Raw genomic sequence first — 16634 nt, forward strand, 5'->3', positions numbered from 1 at the left:
TTGCTGGAACTCCCGGTTTACAACAACATCAACAAAACAGAAGACGACGTCAAAGCACAAGCATTAAAACGTAGGAGGAACTCCAATTACCTGGTAATTATTTTGGTTTTGAGACAGCCTTCGTTGATTGGAAGCTGCAGAATGAGAAGACAGATTACCTCTTGATGGATAAGAACTGCTATATAGTGTGCTGGACATAGTATGCAAGGAGGTACGTGGAGGCAAGTGGTAGTCTCTGTTATGATACGGGGTACTGTTGTGCAAGTCCCTGGAATTAACCAAGTGTGAACTGCAGCCAACACTTCTGCCTGACCCTGGTAGGCCTGTGCCTGGGTTCTCCACCATGAGGGATGTGCCCCTTAGTCGGGGGTTATTCTGTATCTGGGCACCCATTGATGCCAATTCTTCCTCTCTAGCATACTCATCGTCGACATCCCCCGTTTCCATGGCAATGGACAAATAACTGCCATCTGCAGAAGAAGAGGACGATGGCTTCTGAGTATTTCCTCCCAGGATTCTCTGAGGTTGATCGGTAACAGCCAAGGAAAAAACCTCTCGAATTTCCACATTGTGCGTGCTGCAGGAAGGATCTCTAATGCTGGCCCTTTGCCCAGATGGCACATGTGAGGCTAGGATTGGATGCTCCGGTTTCGGTAACCTTTGACATCCCATCTGTTCCACTTTGCTTGGTCTGTGGCACAACATGGGCTTCTGAGGTAAAACCAACTCTGCAGTCTGAACCGAAGAACCACCATAGCTTTTCTTAGCATGGTCATAAATAGAATTTGCTGAATTTAACACACTTGTTTGCCTTGACAGGATAATAGTCTTTTCTCCCAGGAACAGAGAAGCATTTTTACAGTGGGGGGCTTGCTGCGCCACTGCAATCTGCTGCCGCTGAAACTCAGGTTCACTTTTTGTTTGTGGCCTTGGAAGAGAATTTTTATGCAGGTCACTCACCGATGCACTGGACTGCTTAGTGGACACCAGCCTGTGAGAAGATCTGGCTGGGGTGTATACACCGGTTACCATGACATCGTTGTTGGAGGACGTCCAAGACGCCTGTTGGGTTTGGGGGGAAGGAAGGTTGGCTAGGCTTCGGACATTCGTTACTGTAGGTATGTTCAACGTGCTGGCAACAGTCCCTGATGGGGTGCCTCCAGAATCCACAACATTCTTGCTGCTCATCTTTCTTCTTTTGTTGCCAACCCAGGTCTGCAAACACAAAAGGGTTCATCAGCAAAGGATCCAACTCAAATTCATTTCATTCAATCCAGAGTATCACAGTACAAAGACTAAAAAAGTGAATGAATGAGACACATGAGTGACTTTACTATTAACTACCACTTGCAATTTTCCAGCTGTTGCTTATATACCACATGCCCTTGCCCATAAACAAGCCACCAGAGTGCAAGATTCATCTCCCCCCACCTAGGCCCTTTCCACCATAACTTTCTGTCTCTTTATCTTTTCCTTCTCCAAGGAGGAGGAAGGATCAATACCGAACTCTAATATTTCTGGACACTGAGCAGTAAACCTTTGAACTGTCCTATGTGACTGGACCTTTAATAGCAGCTTGATCTGCACACATCACCACCTCCTAATGTTTACAACCATGCTGCAAAGATCTCCATCTACCCATTTCTGAAGATCGAACTTTTGCTATTGAACAGTTGGGGCGTGAAGAACATGCTGGTCCTGCTATCAGAGTATATTCTATCATTTCTTCAGCATAATAGATACATAATAGTTCCAAGCAAGGACCCTGAACAACGCACTGCAATGTACATGGCTGAAAAAAATATTCCAAGGCAGCTAGTACTTTCCTGGTACTGTCCTCACCTAGAACTACAAGGACTTAGCATTTACCCCACCACTCATAAGAACAAGTGAGGTCAACTCAAAATAAATTCTTAAAGAAGATTATCACAAATTGTAAGAGCAACAACACATATACCTGGAATCTTCCTAATATCCAAATCAGATCAAGAATTTCATAAAATGGCTAAAATGTCCCCAGAGTCTTCCTCATCAGTTGAGAAGGGGGGGGGGTGTTGTCTTACCATAGAATGAACTTAATTGCCCACCCACTCCTGTTTTAGCAGAAACTAAATTAAACCACAACATTTTACTAATGTAGTGCAAACTAATGCAATTAAACTACTTTCAGATTCATTTTACACTGTTTCAGAGCCTTTATTTCTTTTATTTACTGCATTTATATACCATCTTTCTACCAAGGCACCCATTAGGAGGAGGCAAAGCCACCAAGCATACACTCAACAGGGAACTGTAGCCAATAATGATCTCCTGACAAGCATAGATGTATGATACAGGTGCTTACAAAGGCATATTTGTTACACTTAATTTGTAGGCATAAATCTACAAAGCATCAATGTAACTGCACCCCAATGTAATGTGTGAAGTGTCCCTTACATACTTCACACAATCTTGTTTGAAATAATAATAATCAAACATCCAAGTTAAAAAGATGAAAGAAAATTTTCAAACATCTACAAAAGCCAGAATTTCAACAAAAGCCCTAACTTCAGATGCTAAAGAGACTTAAGTTGTTTGGACAAGATGAAAGCACTTCATAGCACTATCTCAAACAACAGGCAAGACTATAACGAGCTGTCATGGGGGGGGGGGGGGACAAAGCACAAGTTATATTGGGGAAAGGAGCTTTTTGGTTTCTTAATAGCTCCATGTCCCCTGCAGATAAAGAAGCAAAACAAGTGCATTTGATAAACTGTTATGCAAATTTTAGCATGGAAGACCTGAGTACTTACCCTGACTACACTGAAGTCCAGCTTAGTTTCTTGTGCACACTGTAATATGAGCTGAAAGCAATTTTTACTCTGATTTGTCATTCCATTTTCATAATAACGCTGCAATATCCTTTGTTGTTCTGCAGTAAATACAGAACGCAGATTCATCTAAAAATAAAAGAAGATACTATGAAAATTGGAATAATTTAAGAATTGCAGATTATTATTATTTTTTAAAGCAGGTGCTCACTTATCCAAGCAAATAGAAAACTACAGTGGACTGAGCTCTATTATATTCTGGTTTATCTGCTATCAGTTTTCTTAATCATACAAAAATATTAATACATACAAGAATCAGAGAACTGCCACATTTTTTAAATAACTAGGAGGGTTGTTGATAGAATCATGTTTGTAGGCATTCAGGAATGGATTCTGTCTCTCAGCCACATTCAAGAATGTCCAAGAAGTGGGACACCAAACAAGGCTATGAAGCTGAGGCGATCTTGGTTCTTAATAGCTTCCACTGAGTTCTATTGGGGGGGGGGGATTGCTTGCAATCTGGGGCATACTTGATTGCACAGACTGGGAACAGGGGGGAGATTTGTTCCATCTTGCAGACATTGCAGCAAGGGATCTCTGTAATATACTTCAATGAAAGAGCCACAGCTTATCTGATATGATATAGCTGGCTTGCTATCACTGAACTTGTAAGTATATGAGAATGTACAAAGCCACATTATGCTACACCAGGAACAACTCTGGACAACGGTGGCCCTAGGGTGCTTTTCTAGATCTACCTGGAGATGCCAGGGATTGAACCTGGGACATTTTGCATGAAGAGCAGGTGCTTTATCACTGAGCTACAGTCCTTCTACACACATCTATGTATGTGTAAGGGCAAAAAATGTTGCCCTCAGAGCCCAGGACAAGAAGCATAAGGATCCTTCTCAAATGTTTCAGCCTTCTCTTCAGTCATATGGACTTGCCTAGTTATAAAGTAGCACTGTGGAGGTATCTTGATTTCCCTTTCCAACACCTGAAAGTGACTAAAAACTTGCCATTTCTGAAGCCGAGCAGTTCTGGTTCTGCACAGTATCTGGATGGGTGACTGCTTGGGAATCCCACATAAATCTAACAAAGTGCAGGAAAAACTACAAGAGGTTCCCCAGAAACTATTATTTTTGTGCAAATTTAAGCAAACATAGAAAAAGTTAAACCCAAAGTTTCTACTAAAGTGGTGCATATATTACAAAGCCTGTACAGTCATACCTCATGTTACGTCCGCTTCATGTCACTTTCTTTCAGGTTACGTCCCGCGGCAACCTGGAAGTACCAGAAAAGGTTACTTCCAGGTTTCGCCACTCGCGCATGCACAGAAGCGCAAAATGACGTCATGAGCATGTGCAGAAGTGGCGAATCGCAACCCGTGCATGTGCAGACATGCCACTGCGGGTTGCACTCTTTTCATGTTGCAAACGAGCCTCCAGAACGGATCCCATTCGCAACCAGAGGTACCACTGTATAACAACTTACAGCACAAGTAGAACTGATATACAGATCACATTTTATGGTCATATAAATGCAAGAATGAGTTACCCAAACAGTAAAAACAATGGCTCTGAAAAAGCATGGAGCATATTAAGGTTGTTGAAATTAATGTATATCATCCAGCTCAAGAAAAGCAGATTAAGTCATGTGAAGTTCCTGCAGGAAGAGTCTGTTCTGGGCCCTGTATAGAGTGTCTAAAATGGATACTCAAATGGAAAGAGTATCTTGTATGAAAGATGTATACCTGAGTTTCTAACTGCTTCTTGCTGTACTTCTACACCTCTAATTTTAGGGAAAATATGCTAATAAAAAAATTATCTATACTGTAAAGTAACAGTATGTTAAAGGTAAGTAAGTTTTAGACTCCTAATTAATAGCAGTTGCCAGGATATTGCTCCGTTCACCTCTACATAGTTACATTCCCATTTCAGACATTGTGATATATTGATATATAAGAATATTTAGCTAAAAACGAAATATTGCCCAAACCTTCTGCTCCATGGATAGAACATTTACTTTAACAACCACATCTGCTCTACTAGTGCTAATCTATTCAAACATAGAAAAGGATATGAAGGCTACTATGTGTTAGGAAATAAGATTGCTAGGTGAATTATTGGACTTCCTGTTTGGCTGCCATGGTGAATGTCTGTGCCCATAACAGTGCAGCCCTTTCGTGCAGACAACAAGGATAAAATGGGAGTAATTGTCCTCCCAAAGGCTCCCCCAACCAGGGCTGGGGGGAGCAGGCCACCCCCAGATCATCTGATACCTGCTGCCCATCCTGAAGGAATGCAGGGGGCGCTGGGTGCAATGCACTGCACATCTTGGCATCTCCAAAAAGCTGGCGCCATGAGCAGAGGACAACAGTTTCTTAAGATAAAAATTCAGACTTATTTAACAGGCATGCTCTGAACTAGCAGAGATAAAATAATTTGCTAATTTAACCAGCCACTGAGAAGGATTTGATGTGGAGAAAGACTTTCGTCGTAACTAAAGGACAACTGTTTGAAATATATGAGTGGGCGCTAAGCTACATGCGAAATAAACTTTGTGAAATTTTGACTATGATTCTGGCAATGACCATTAAGGGAAAGATGAAAGGAATTCCTGATTGGAGTTACTGAGTTAGCGGGGAGGCACCATCTCACTAGCAGGAGACCAAAGAGGAGAATTCTAGATATCTGCCCAGGACTAATGGTGGTCTGTGACACAGTTAAAATTATCCCTGTGAGCAGAAAACGAAAGTAGCGTCGATGAGGAGCAAGAATAACATCACAAAGGACTAACCCGCTTGTTGAATTAACTGATGGATTAATTGTATAGCCCCAGGGGGACTATACAATTTGTACTTGTAGTTTTACCTGATAAACCTCCCCCGAAGGGCAACTGTTTGAAATACGCAAGCGGGCCTGAAAGAGCATTTTGCTGCCGTTGTGGTTTAAATATACAGTGGTAGCTCGGGTTACAGATGCTTCAGGTTATATGATTTTGGGTTGCGCACCGCGACGAACCCGGAAGTACCAGAACGGGTTACTTCCGGGTTTCGGCGCTCGTGCATGCGCAGAAGCGCCAAATCGTGATCCACGCGTACGCAGACGCGGTGCTGCGGGTTGCGAATGTGCCTCCCACACAGATCACTTTCGCAACCCAAGGTTCCACTGTAATACTGACTGGGTGAAGATTCTGGCAGCTACCCTCAGTGGAAGATGGAAAGAATTCTGGACTGGAGTTAATGTGTTTCTGCAGAGGTACCAGCATGTTGGGAGATGGAGCGAGATTACAGAGGGGAATTTCAGATTTCTGCCCAGGGTTTGGGATGTGGAATATTATGGCTCCTGTGAGCAGAAACTGAAACTGAAATTGCTGGAGTGTGGATAACAACAGGGAAAATATTTCATCCAGAATTACGAAGGCAAAAGTTGAACAGACCAGTGGTTGCAAAAATAAATGAAAATTAAATGAAGGATTAACATCGGAATGGTTTATTGACTAACTAAGAAATGCTATGTGATATTTAGATGATCAGCATTTCGTGAAATTCAGAGCATGGGAAGACACCCAAAGATACATAATTTGGCATTTATATTTGGCTTTTTTATTGTATTGTAATTTGGAATGTTTTAATGTGTTTTTATTGGATTATTAAAATGGAAAACTTAATATTATTTTTAAAAAAATGATTGCTAGGTGAATTATTATTTCTCACAAACCATTTATATGTGGCTCAAATGCAAAAAAAATTAAAATTAAATACCAAAGAGGAAAAACTGCCACATATTTAACCATAAACTGTATCCTCACACACACTATAACAGCTCCTAGCCCGCAGTAAGCATAGATCTAAAACTAAAGCGTTCTTAACAGGTCTACTCATTTTCCTAAACAGAAATGTAGGAAGCAGGATTCTATCATCCCTAGCATTGTGTACTCTGTCTGGCAGCAACTCTCCAAAGTTTTGGGCAGAGATGTTTCTTACCACCTCCTACTTCAGGTCTGGGGAACCTCTGTCCTTTCAGATGCTACTGAACAACAACTCCCATCATCTCTGGTGATTGGTCAGATGGGTGGAGTCATTCAGCAACATGTGTAGGACCAAATGTTCCCCACACCTGTCCAAACTGGTCCTTTTAAATGCAGGTCGCCAGGGATTGAACCTTGGACCTTTTGCAAGTGAATCTTGTGCTCTACCACTGAACTAAAGGCCTTCAACAAGGTTGATTTCCAAATAAATGGACACAGCAGTCTAACTTGAGACAATACTTCATTATGTGTTAGATTTAACAACATATACAACAGCTTAGATTTAACCTGATAGCAAGAGTAATGTTGGCTACAGAAATGAGTTAAAAGCAATTGTGGTACACGTTTCATACCAAAACAGTTGACTTGGAAAAGGCAGAGGGACCAGCAAACAAAGTCTAATCAAATATGCACCAGAGTAAATCTCCTTTGTTTCAATGGTATTTAGGCCTACAGCAGACGTAACTTTGAGCAGTGGTTGCTGCCATCTTCGTAGCTACCTCCATGGTAACGTGTACATTTTCTAACAATTAATGAGTTAGCAAAACCTATACTTGTAAGAATGGCAAGTTCCTTTTTAGAAGCCTTTATCAATCCATTGGTACCATCAACCTGGACATTGGAAGTACTTGTTGGCTCCATTTTTCCCCATAGAGAAATGTACTACTTTTGAATGAAAAGTCAATAACTGCATATGAAGTGAACACTCATTAAAGAGACTTCCAACTACAGCCAGAGAACAAAGTAATGCAGGGAAAAATCAATAACAAAAAAATGCCACCTTGCTGATAAAGACCCCAGAAGAATGCTAGTTGGCTTATCTCTCTAATATGGGATGCAAGATATAATTTATCAGTGGATGCAAGTCCACAAATTATTCGGAGGCTCAAAGAAGGATATCAGCAATAGCTATTTGTATGGCTACTATTGCTGAAAAAGGACCATTGTCATTTGCAAAGATGTCCATGTTGCAGATCCTCAGATTAGTGTGTGCTTTTCTTTTTCAGAAAAGCTGGTTGCTAAATACGCAACACACATTTAAAGTGCATGACCAAATAATCCTGGGAACTGTAGTTTACCACTCACAACTAGAACACCTAGCACCATTCAAACACTATAGTCCCCAGGATTCTTTAGAGACCATCATTTTCTTTAAATGCACAGCTTAGAATCAAGGGGTGACTAACCTATGGACCTCAAGGTGTTATTGGACTCAACAATTCTCATCAGCACCAGTCAGAATGGCTAAGCCAGAGGCATGGTTAACCCAGAGGCTGGATTACTGCATTGCGTTCTATGTGGGGCTACCCTTGGGTTTGGTCCAAAAGCTCTAGCTGGTACAGAATGTGGTAGATAGCTGACAATAGATGACATAATGAAAACATCTGCACTGCTTGCCACCTGCTACCAGGTTTGTGGCTCTTATATTAATTGCAACTTGACTACTGAAATCATCTGCCAAGAGTGTCTATGGTTGCACTGCAAGTAGGTAAGACTCATCTGATGTCAACACAAGCTTTCAGTGTCATCAGCCCAGTCTTGTGGAATGCAGTAGACACCATCAGTTTACTGATATTTTTTTTTGTATATCACTAGGCTAACAATAAAAGAGAAAGGGAGGGGAACTCTTATGGTTAGTGATCTGTGATTTGGTTTCTAGAATTTATATATTTGTTGTGCAACATATTTGCATTTTTAATGAAATTGCTACATGTAGCTATTTTTACTAATAAATATTGGGAGTCGAAATTCAGTGTCTGGAGGTTAGTCACCTATGATTGAAATGATATATGGATATGAATTTCAGATACTACTTACTGCACCTGACAAGATTAAATCTGATGCACAAAACTTAATGCCATTATAAATGGGTAATGACAAGAAGGACAGAGGATGAGATGGTTGGACGGTGTTCTCGAAGCTACCAACATGAGTTTGACCAAACTGTGGGGGAAGACAGGAGTGCCTGGCATGCTCTGGTCCATGGGGTCACAAAGAGTCGGACACGACTAAACAACAACAACAAAGACTGTATGATGTTACAGCAGATATATGTGTTTGATCAAACTCTGGTACTTCTTATCCAGCACTGAGAATAGGAATACCAAACGCATGATCACACAAAATACCTGACCTTGTATGAACAGTGCAGAGGGATTTTCTTAACCTTCACACCTTAACACCAGGTATGGCCATACAGAAGCCCTTCCATATCTGAAGTTCTGGTTTAACTGGGAAATTGAATATCCACTTGCAATTTCCATGGGACAAAAACAGAGTCTGGTGGTTAAATGTTGGACTAGGGAGACCAGGATTGAAATCCCCACTCAGTAATAAAGCTCACTGGCTGACCTTGGGACAGTCATCCTAACCAACCTACTTCACAGGGTTGTTGTGAGGATGAAAGGAGTGGTGATCAGTATTCAAAATTAGCCAGGGGCATTTTGCGCCTGGCTTTCGACCCCTTGCAACCAAGTGAAAATGCCTAGACATCTAACATCTCCACCATCTGGAGATCACTGGATTTGGACTGTTGTCGCACAATAATGCCGCGTCCTGTAGAATTCTATCAGTTATATTTTATATGGACTATCTGAATGAATTTCTGGAACCAAATTGCTTTTTCTCCTGGAAAAAAAGAGGTAAGCTATAAATACGATAAATAAATAATTAAAAAAACTGGGTGCTTTCTATTACTGCTATGCTGATAAAACAAAAAAAATTCCTTCCAGTAGCACTTTAAAGACCAACTAAGTTAGTTCTTGGTATGAGCTTTCGTGTGCATGCACACTTCTTCAGATACACACGAAAGCTCATACCAAGAACTAACTTAGTTGGTCTTTAAGGTGCTACTGGAAGGAATTTTTTTTGTTTTGACTATGGCAGACCAACACGGCTACCTATCTGTAACTGGTGCTATGCTGATGCCACTGAAGACCAGAAGCCAACACAGATGGTGAATGCAATGTAGATACTCGTAACATACCACACCACCATGTACATTTTGTTTTTTCCTGACAAGCAACAATATGCTCCCTTTACACTGCATGAAGAAGATTCCTAGGCATTTATCTCATCAGCCCTAAGATGCACCTGTCTCAATATCACAACTGATAACCTTTTTTGCAAAAATACCACCTCACCACCACAAAGATCACTATACAGTGCTACCTCTGGTTATGTACTTAATTCTTTCTGGAGGTCCGTTCTTAACCTGAAACTGTTCTTAACCTGAAGCACAACTTTAGCTAATGGGGTCTCCCACTGCCGCTGCGCTGCCACTGCACAATTTCTGTTCTCAACCTAAAGCAAAGTTCTTAACCCGAGGTACTATTTCTGGGTTAGCGTAGTCTGTAACCTGAAGCGTATGTACCGTATTTTTCGCTCTATAGGACGCAGCGGACCATAGGACGCACTGGACCACAGGAGGGGGAGAACAGGGGAAAATAATCTCCCCCTCTCTGCTCAGCGCCCCTTCAGCGAAGCGGCAGGAGAAACGGAGCCCCTTCCATTTCTCCTCCCGCTTCACTGAAGGGGCGCTGCACAGAGAGGGAAGACTTGCTCTCCGGGATTCAGACGGCTATCCGCAAGCCTTCGGAGCGCAGCGGGAACTCTTGCTGCACTCCAAAGGCTTGCGGATAGCTGCCTGAAGCCCCCGGAGCACAGCGGGAATTCCCTGCGCTCTGGGGGGGGGTTCAGGCGGCTTCAGTGAGAACAACGCGAAGCCTCCGGAGCGCAGGGGGAGCTCTCCCTCTGCGCTTCGGAGGCTTCGAGTTCCTAGCGCTGAAGCCTAGGAACCTGTATTCGCTCCATAGGACGCACACACATTTCCCCTTCATTTTTGGAGGGGGAAATGTGCGTCCGATAGAGCAAAAAATACGGTAACTAGAGGTACCACTGTATACCACATTATGAAGCAAATATAGTGGTACCTCGGGTTAAAGCCACTTCAGGTTACAGCCGCTTCAGGTTACAGACTCCTCTAACCCAGAAATAGTACCTCGGGTTAAGAACTTTGCTTCAGGATGAGAACAGAAATCGTGCTCCGGTGGCACGGCGGCAGCAGGAGGGCCCCATTTGCTAAAGTGGTGCTTCAGGTTAAGAACAGTTTCAGGTTAAGAACGGACCTCCAGAACAAATTCAGTTCTTAACCCAAGGTACCACTGTACATTACATTTGCCTTCATGAACATTTACTTTGGGAAAAGCTGGACACACATGACATAAGAACACTTGACTGTGTTCACAGACAAACCATTAGCAACTCCCCATTTTCTTTTCTTCGTTGCCAACACCTGCCAAATGCAACTATTGTCCTGCACTCTCCCCCATAAGTTGCAATTTTCAAAACACATATACATATTAATGAAGATGAAAACTCGCATTCTTACCAACAAAAAAGTTAGACTAGCGTTACAGGAGGCACACCACCACCAATTATACACCACCGCCAGGTTCGACTTTTTACAAGGCAGACGCACAGGCAAGCCAAGCAGGCATAAACGCCTATTCCTTTTCCCTACAACTTGCACAAACTTTGCTTCTCTGCCTACTCCTTGTGCAACTTCTGTAACTCGTAGTTTTAGCAACTAAACCTGCCACTACGCATGCGTACTTTTTCAAATATTGGAGGATTGGGGCTGTAGTAATCGATAACTCCGTCGATCGCTATGGATTCACAAATTCGAGACAATCTCGAGGCGCGACGCCCCCTCCCGTTTTTGGATTGAGAAACCCGAGACATTCTCGAGGTGCGCCGCAAACCCCAACAGCAAGCAGCGTGCTAAAAGCTGAGCAGTGCTGCCCTTTGGCGGCAGAAACAGCACTGCCCAAGACGCTGCTTTCCCAAACCCTGGGCTACCGCTGGCACGACTTCGTCTTCTCAGTCCCGCCTCGCTCTCCGCCCAAGGGCATGCGCACAAGCGCCTCGTTTTATACTCGCGCGCAGCGCGTAAGCGCCTCCAAGTTCGCGCAAGGGGGCTGATCACGCTGACGTCTCCTGCCGCAGATCAACCGAATGCTCAGGTGCGCATGCGCCCCCGAGTTATGGTCCGCGAGCTCCAGGTTGAAGCCGAGGCTCGGGAGTTTTTTTGTGTGTCCCCCCCCCTTCCTTTCCTTCCCTTCCCTCGATCTCGATTCCCCGGCTCCTCCCCCCTCACCTTAAAGCCTTCAGCCAAGAAGTGATAGCGCGGGGGAGGGGGCAGCGTCTTCCTCGATCGCAGCCCCCACAGGCCATCGAAGAGGCCGCCCGTCAAGTCCTCTCACCGCCGCCCTTCTCCCCCTCCCCACGATCTTCCTCACTCGGCCCCCCCTCAGGGTCCGCGCGCCGATCGCGCCCCTCCCCCCTCCCTGCGCCCGATCCCCTGCCGCCGAACCCACCGTGCTCTGTGGGGCAGGCGGGGCTGGTCCGGGGGGGCCCAGGGCTCCGAATTCAGCCGGTTTCGGCTGGGTCGGTCCCGGCGTCACACAATGAAATCAGCGCCTCCGATCATTAATTCTCATCATGATCGTGACGTCAGCGTAGACAGCGGCCAATCGGAGCTCGAGATCAGCGCTGGCCGGGACAGTCTCTGTGCCCCCGCCTCTCAATCTCCCCCCCGGGGGGGTAGAGCCTGATCTAAGGAACAGCCCCCGCTTGGAAGGCGGGAGAGTGGAGGGCAGCCGTGTATGGGGGATAACGGAGAGGAGGAGCGTCTGTGGCGATTCCCTTGATGAACCAGCTTGCCCAAGGGACGGAGGGAGGGCTGGCCGGTTCGGGGAACGGCGGCGTTTGAGATTGAAGAGATATTCACCGGGATTCTGTCTGACGGGAGAAAGACCTGGAAAACGGGAGCGGGCGGGAGCTGAGGTAGTAGGCGGCGCTGCCCGCGTGTCAAGCGTTCAGACAAACACAACACCTGAGGGGACAAAACGCAGAGGATAGCGATTCCTGCTTCCCTGGTCAAGATTTGAAGTCACCACAAGCATAGAACACCAAACACCGGCCTGTTAGGTTTTGCTTGCTAAAAAGACCTCACTTTTTCATTATACACACATAACTGAAATGAACTACAAAATTCTGAATTGCCATTGCATCTCAAAAGGATCTAAAATGTGACAAAAGTTGCTGTAACATAGTTTGCAATAGTTGTGAGGCACTTTTCAACCATGGCTTTAAAAGCTGTTTTTTTGGTGAATAAATAAATCAGATTTAAAGACAGTAACTGGTGCTCTCAAGAGTAGCAGATCTGGAACACCGCTGCTGTTGACAGCGACATCAAGTTGTGGTAACTTCTCTACACTTCATAATGGCTAATTAACAGCACAACCTCCAGGGCCGGACCTAAGGAATTTTGACGCCTGAGGCAACCTTCCAAGGAAGAAGGGGTGAGTAGATCTACACCAGGAACAAGGGGGAATAGAGATCTACCCCAGGATCTGTTGCCTCTGTGGATCCTGCCACCTGAGCAGTTGCCTCACTTTGCCTCATGGATGGGCCAGCTCTGATAGTTTTATCAATGTCTACTCAGAAGTAAGCACAATCACAGTTCTCAGATTTGTATCCCATACCTTCAACCCCAAATGCTGTTCCCAAAGCAGCTAATACGATTAAGACTGCCATCCTAGGCAAAATTTGAAATATTTTCTCATGGTACTGTGTCTACAGCAGCAAACTTAAGCCATATCTGAGTAAATCCTGTTGAATTCAATGGAACTTACCTTCATATATGGGTTTTGGTTTGTAGCCTGATTCCGATGTAGCGATGGGCAAGTCTTATCAATTGCAGTTTTGTTAGCTCTCCACATTTCTGCAGCAATTCACTATTTATTTATTTTTTTAAAAAGAAAATATATTCATTAGAATTTCATCAGCATCTTGACTCTACAACTCAATGGGTTTTGACTTTAGGCATGATCCTCGGAACATAACCCTCACGTAAGTTACTGAAGTGCTATTAATTTTGATAGTTGTGTTCTACTCATGTTTAAATGGTTAAATGGTTGTTGTCTTTTTCAGGCTGCAATTCTAATCTATCCACCTAAATGCTGATTGCTGGAGAGGCTCTCTTCAGTGGAGGTCCTAGCTCTGCCCAAACAAGCACTAAGCTATCATCAGCACTAACCAGCAAAAAAACAAAACAAAAAAAAAAACCAGGGAAGGCATTTGGGAGCAAGAGCTGAGACTTGTGATCTGCTGGATCCTAAACCCTGTGGATAAGAATCGGATTCCCAGAATAGCTGACTGGGCTTGCTGTGTCCCTTCTGTCAAGAGAAAGAGCATGCATGCTTCTAAGCAGCACAGGACTTCATAGTTAAAAAGCAATAAGGAAGCCAAGCTAGCCATAAAAAAGCACATTCCTTCTGTAATATAAAATATAAAAGTCTATATTTCCTGAACCATTATGGTCTCAAAGCATTTTCATAAGTAACATATGCATTGAGAGAAGGTGAGATACAGCATCTGTCATCCCCTGGAGCTGTCCCTACTGAGTGTGAATCCTGAGCTCTTCATTCAGTGCAGGTGCTGAAGTCACTGCTGTTCAGCATGGGAGATGTTTGAAATGCTAAAATATTGTTGCAGTTCCAGGCACTTACCATGGGTTTGATTTCCTTGGAATGAGGGACAGCAGAGACTATGTTGTCTTTAAGATATATGGTTTACTTACACATATGTACAACCTGAGCCTATGATGGAGGGGCTCACAGCATCCACTCCCTGGAAGGTCTTGCTTCTCCCAAAGTCACAGCTTTGGATTCCAGAAGCAATCAAGCATGACTCACATTCTCTGGCTTCTGCTTGCTTCCAGCCTAGCTCACACATACTTTGGCTTTTGTCTTTCTTACTACTAGCCAGGTGAGGAAGGGGGTCCACCTATTTGCACTGTGTTACAGAGCAATGTTCTTTGTTATGCTTTTCCCAATAAAGTATATTAAGGTTAGAAAGAAAATATACAAAGGTTAATATCAGATATCCGATATCTTTTCATCGAAGAAAAAAAAAGAATCTAAATAAAAACATAAACCAGAAGGAGGAAAAGAAGTGTAACTTGCCTAGCTAATTCAGCAATGGAATCCTCCCATCCTAGCAAGCATGGGCAATAGCTGAAGATGATGAGTTACATTTTTATATTTTATTAATTTTGTATACCACACTTCATCGGTAGATCTCGGGGCAGTTCACAGCATAAAAATAGAATTAAAAAAACAGAAAATGCATGATTAAAACAATCATTTTCCTTTTTATCCTTTTTGGACAGTTTTATCCTAAAGTATTTCCTACTATGTTTCGTTAACTGTGTTGTATTCTGATCCATGTATACGATGCACTTTTTCTATGCCGATAAAGGAGATTGATTGATTGAATGAATTTTATCTAATCTTAACACAAACTGCATTTATTTTAATAAAAGTCATAGATTAATTATAAAATAATATGTAAAAAAAAGAGCTCTTGAGACCTTTAACACATTCTGAAAATTAATTAAGTACAAATGCTAGCGGAGGAAAAGGATTACCGTATTTTTCGTCCCATAGGATGCTCCGTCCCATAGGACGCACCTAGTTGTTTGGGGGGGGGGGAATAAAGGGGGGGAAATCCTTTATTTCCCCCCCAAAACCAGGTCGGGGAACAGCGGGATGGCGGCGCTGCACCTCCCCGCTGTCCCCCGAGCTTGTGGGGCTGGCCAATGTCTTCAGGGCACCCTGCGCGCCGGGCGGCAGGCTGCTATCCGCAGCGTGGGGAGCCCTGCGGGAACTCCCCAGGGCTCTCCACGCTGCGGATGTCTGCCCGGCGCGCGGGGTGCTCTGCTTCAGGGCGCCCTACGCACCGGGTGGCAGGCTGCTATCCGCAGCCTAGGGAGCCCTGTGGGAACTCCCGCGGGCTCCCCAGGCTTGCTGATAGCTTCCTGAAGCCTGGACCCCTTTCACTCTCCAAGCTTCAGCGAAAGCCTGTATTCGCCCCATAGGACGCACACAGATTTTCCCTTCATTTTTGGAGGGGGAAAAGTGCGTCCTATAGGGCGAAAAATACGATAGTTTGTAAATTGTACACTAAATTGCTTAACATAACATAGGGATGTATGGAATCCCTTAAAAAAGGTATGGGGACTAGATGCTGGCACACAAACTCTTCTCAAGGATTGGAATCAGATTTGGGAATTGCAACCCTTAAAATCTTTTTCCAGTTTTCTTAGGGAAAACCCCTTAAATATATTACACAGGTGGTATCACACTCCTTTGCAAATGTCAAAAATGTTTTCTTCTATATCTCCTAATCATGGGAAGGATTGATATGAACTTACTATCATTTATGGTGGGAATGTCGGTTGGTGCAAGATTTTTGGAATTTAATTTGGAGAGAAATGATAAATATTACTAAAGAAACTTCTGCCTGCAGTCCAAAATTACTGTTGCTGAATATTTTTTAAAATTTAATGTAAATATATTGCCAAAAGACTTGGTTTTATATACAGTATGAGATTGGCCGCATGAATAGTAATTGCAACTCAATGGGAAATGGCCCACAATCTTACACTATATACTTGGTACCACTCTGGAATTGCCATATATTTTGGTGTGTAAGACGCCCCCATGTATAAGACTCCCCCTACTTTTGAGGACTCCAAGTTTAGAAAATGGCCATATGCACTATCCATTTATAAGATGCCCCCAGATTTTTAACCTTATTTTAAAGTAAAAAAACCTTGTCTTATACACGGAAAAGTACTGTAATAATGAAGGAAATCACACACAATTTGAGATTTTGACAAGGTCTAGAACCTCCAGACACTTTTTATTTGAGTTGGCAATTTTT

General features: G+C 43.5%; 1 protein-coding gene and 1 long non-coding RNA gene across 12 annotated transcripts in view; one reads left to right on the forward strand and one right to left on the reverse strand.

Annotated features, from left to right (window-relative positions):
• The window catches only part of HDX (highly divergent homeobox), a 49614-nt gene extending 36721 nt beyond the window's left edge, over positions 1–12893 (reverse strand). For 2 of the 11 annotated variants that reach the window (XM_083722200.1, XM_083722196.1), the window contains exons 1-3: positions 12221–12889; positions 2793–2939; positions 91–1215 (exon numbers count right to left, since the gene is read on the reverse strand). In XM_083722200.1, coding sequence (XP_083578326.1) covers positions 91–1215; positions 2793–2939 — 1272 coding nt within the window. In that variant the 5' untranslated portion in view covers positions 12221–12889. Of the gene's footprint in view, positions 1–90; positions 1216–2792; positions 2940–11232; positions 11743–12000; positions 12201–12220 lie in introns of those variants that run through there. The other 9 variants (XM_083722199.1, XM_083722192.1, XM_083722194.1 and 6 more) reach the window with 8 other exon arrangements.
• On the forward strand, positions 12551–15184 carry LOC310836803. Its single transcript, XR_014560201.1, has 2 exons — positions 12551–12689; positions 13839–15184. It is a non-coding gene; the product is annotated as an uncharacterized lncRNA (long non-coding RNA).
• Positions 15185–16634: the final 1450 nt, after the last annotated feature.

This window comes from Podarcis gaigeae (genome assembly GCF_964106915.1).
Source record: "Podarcis gaigeae genome assembly, chromosome: Z".
NCBI lineage: Eukaryota > Metazoa > Chordata > Lepidosauria > Squamata > Lacertidae > Podarcis > Podarcis gaigeae.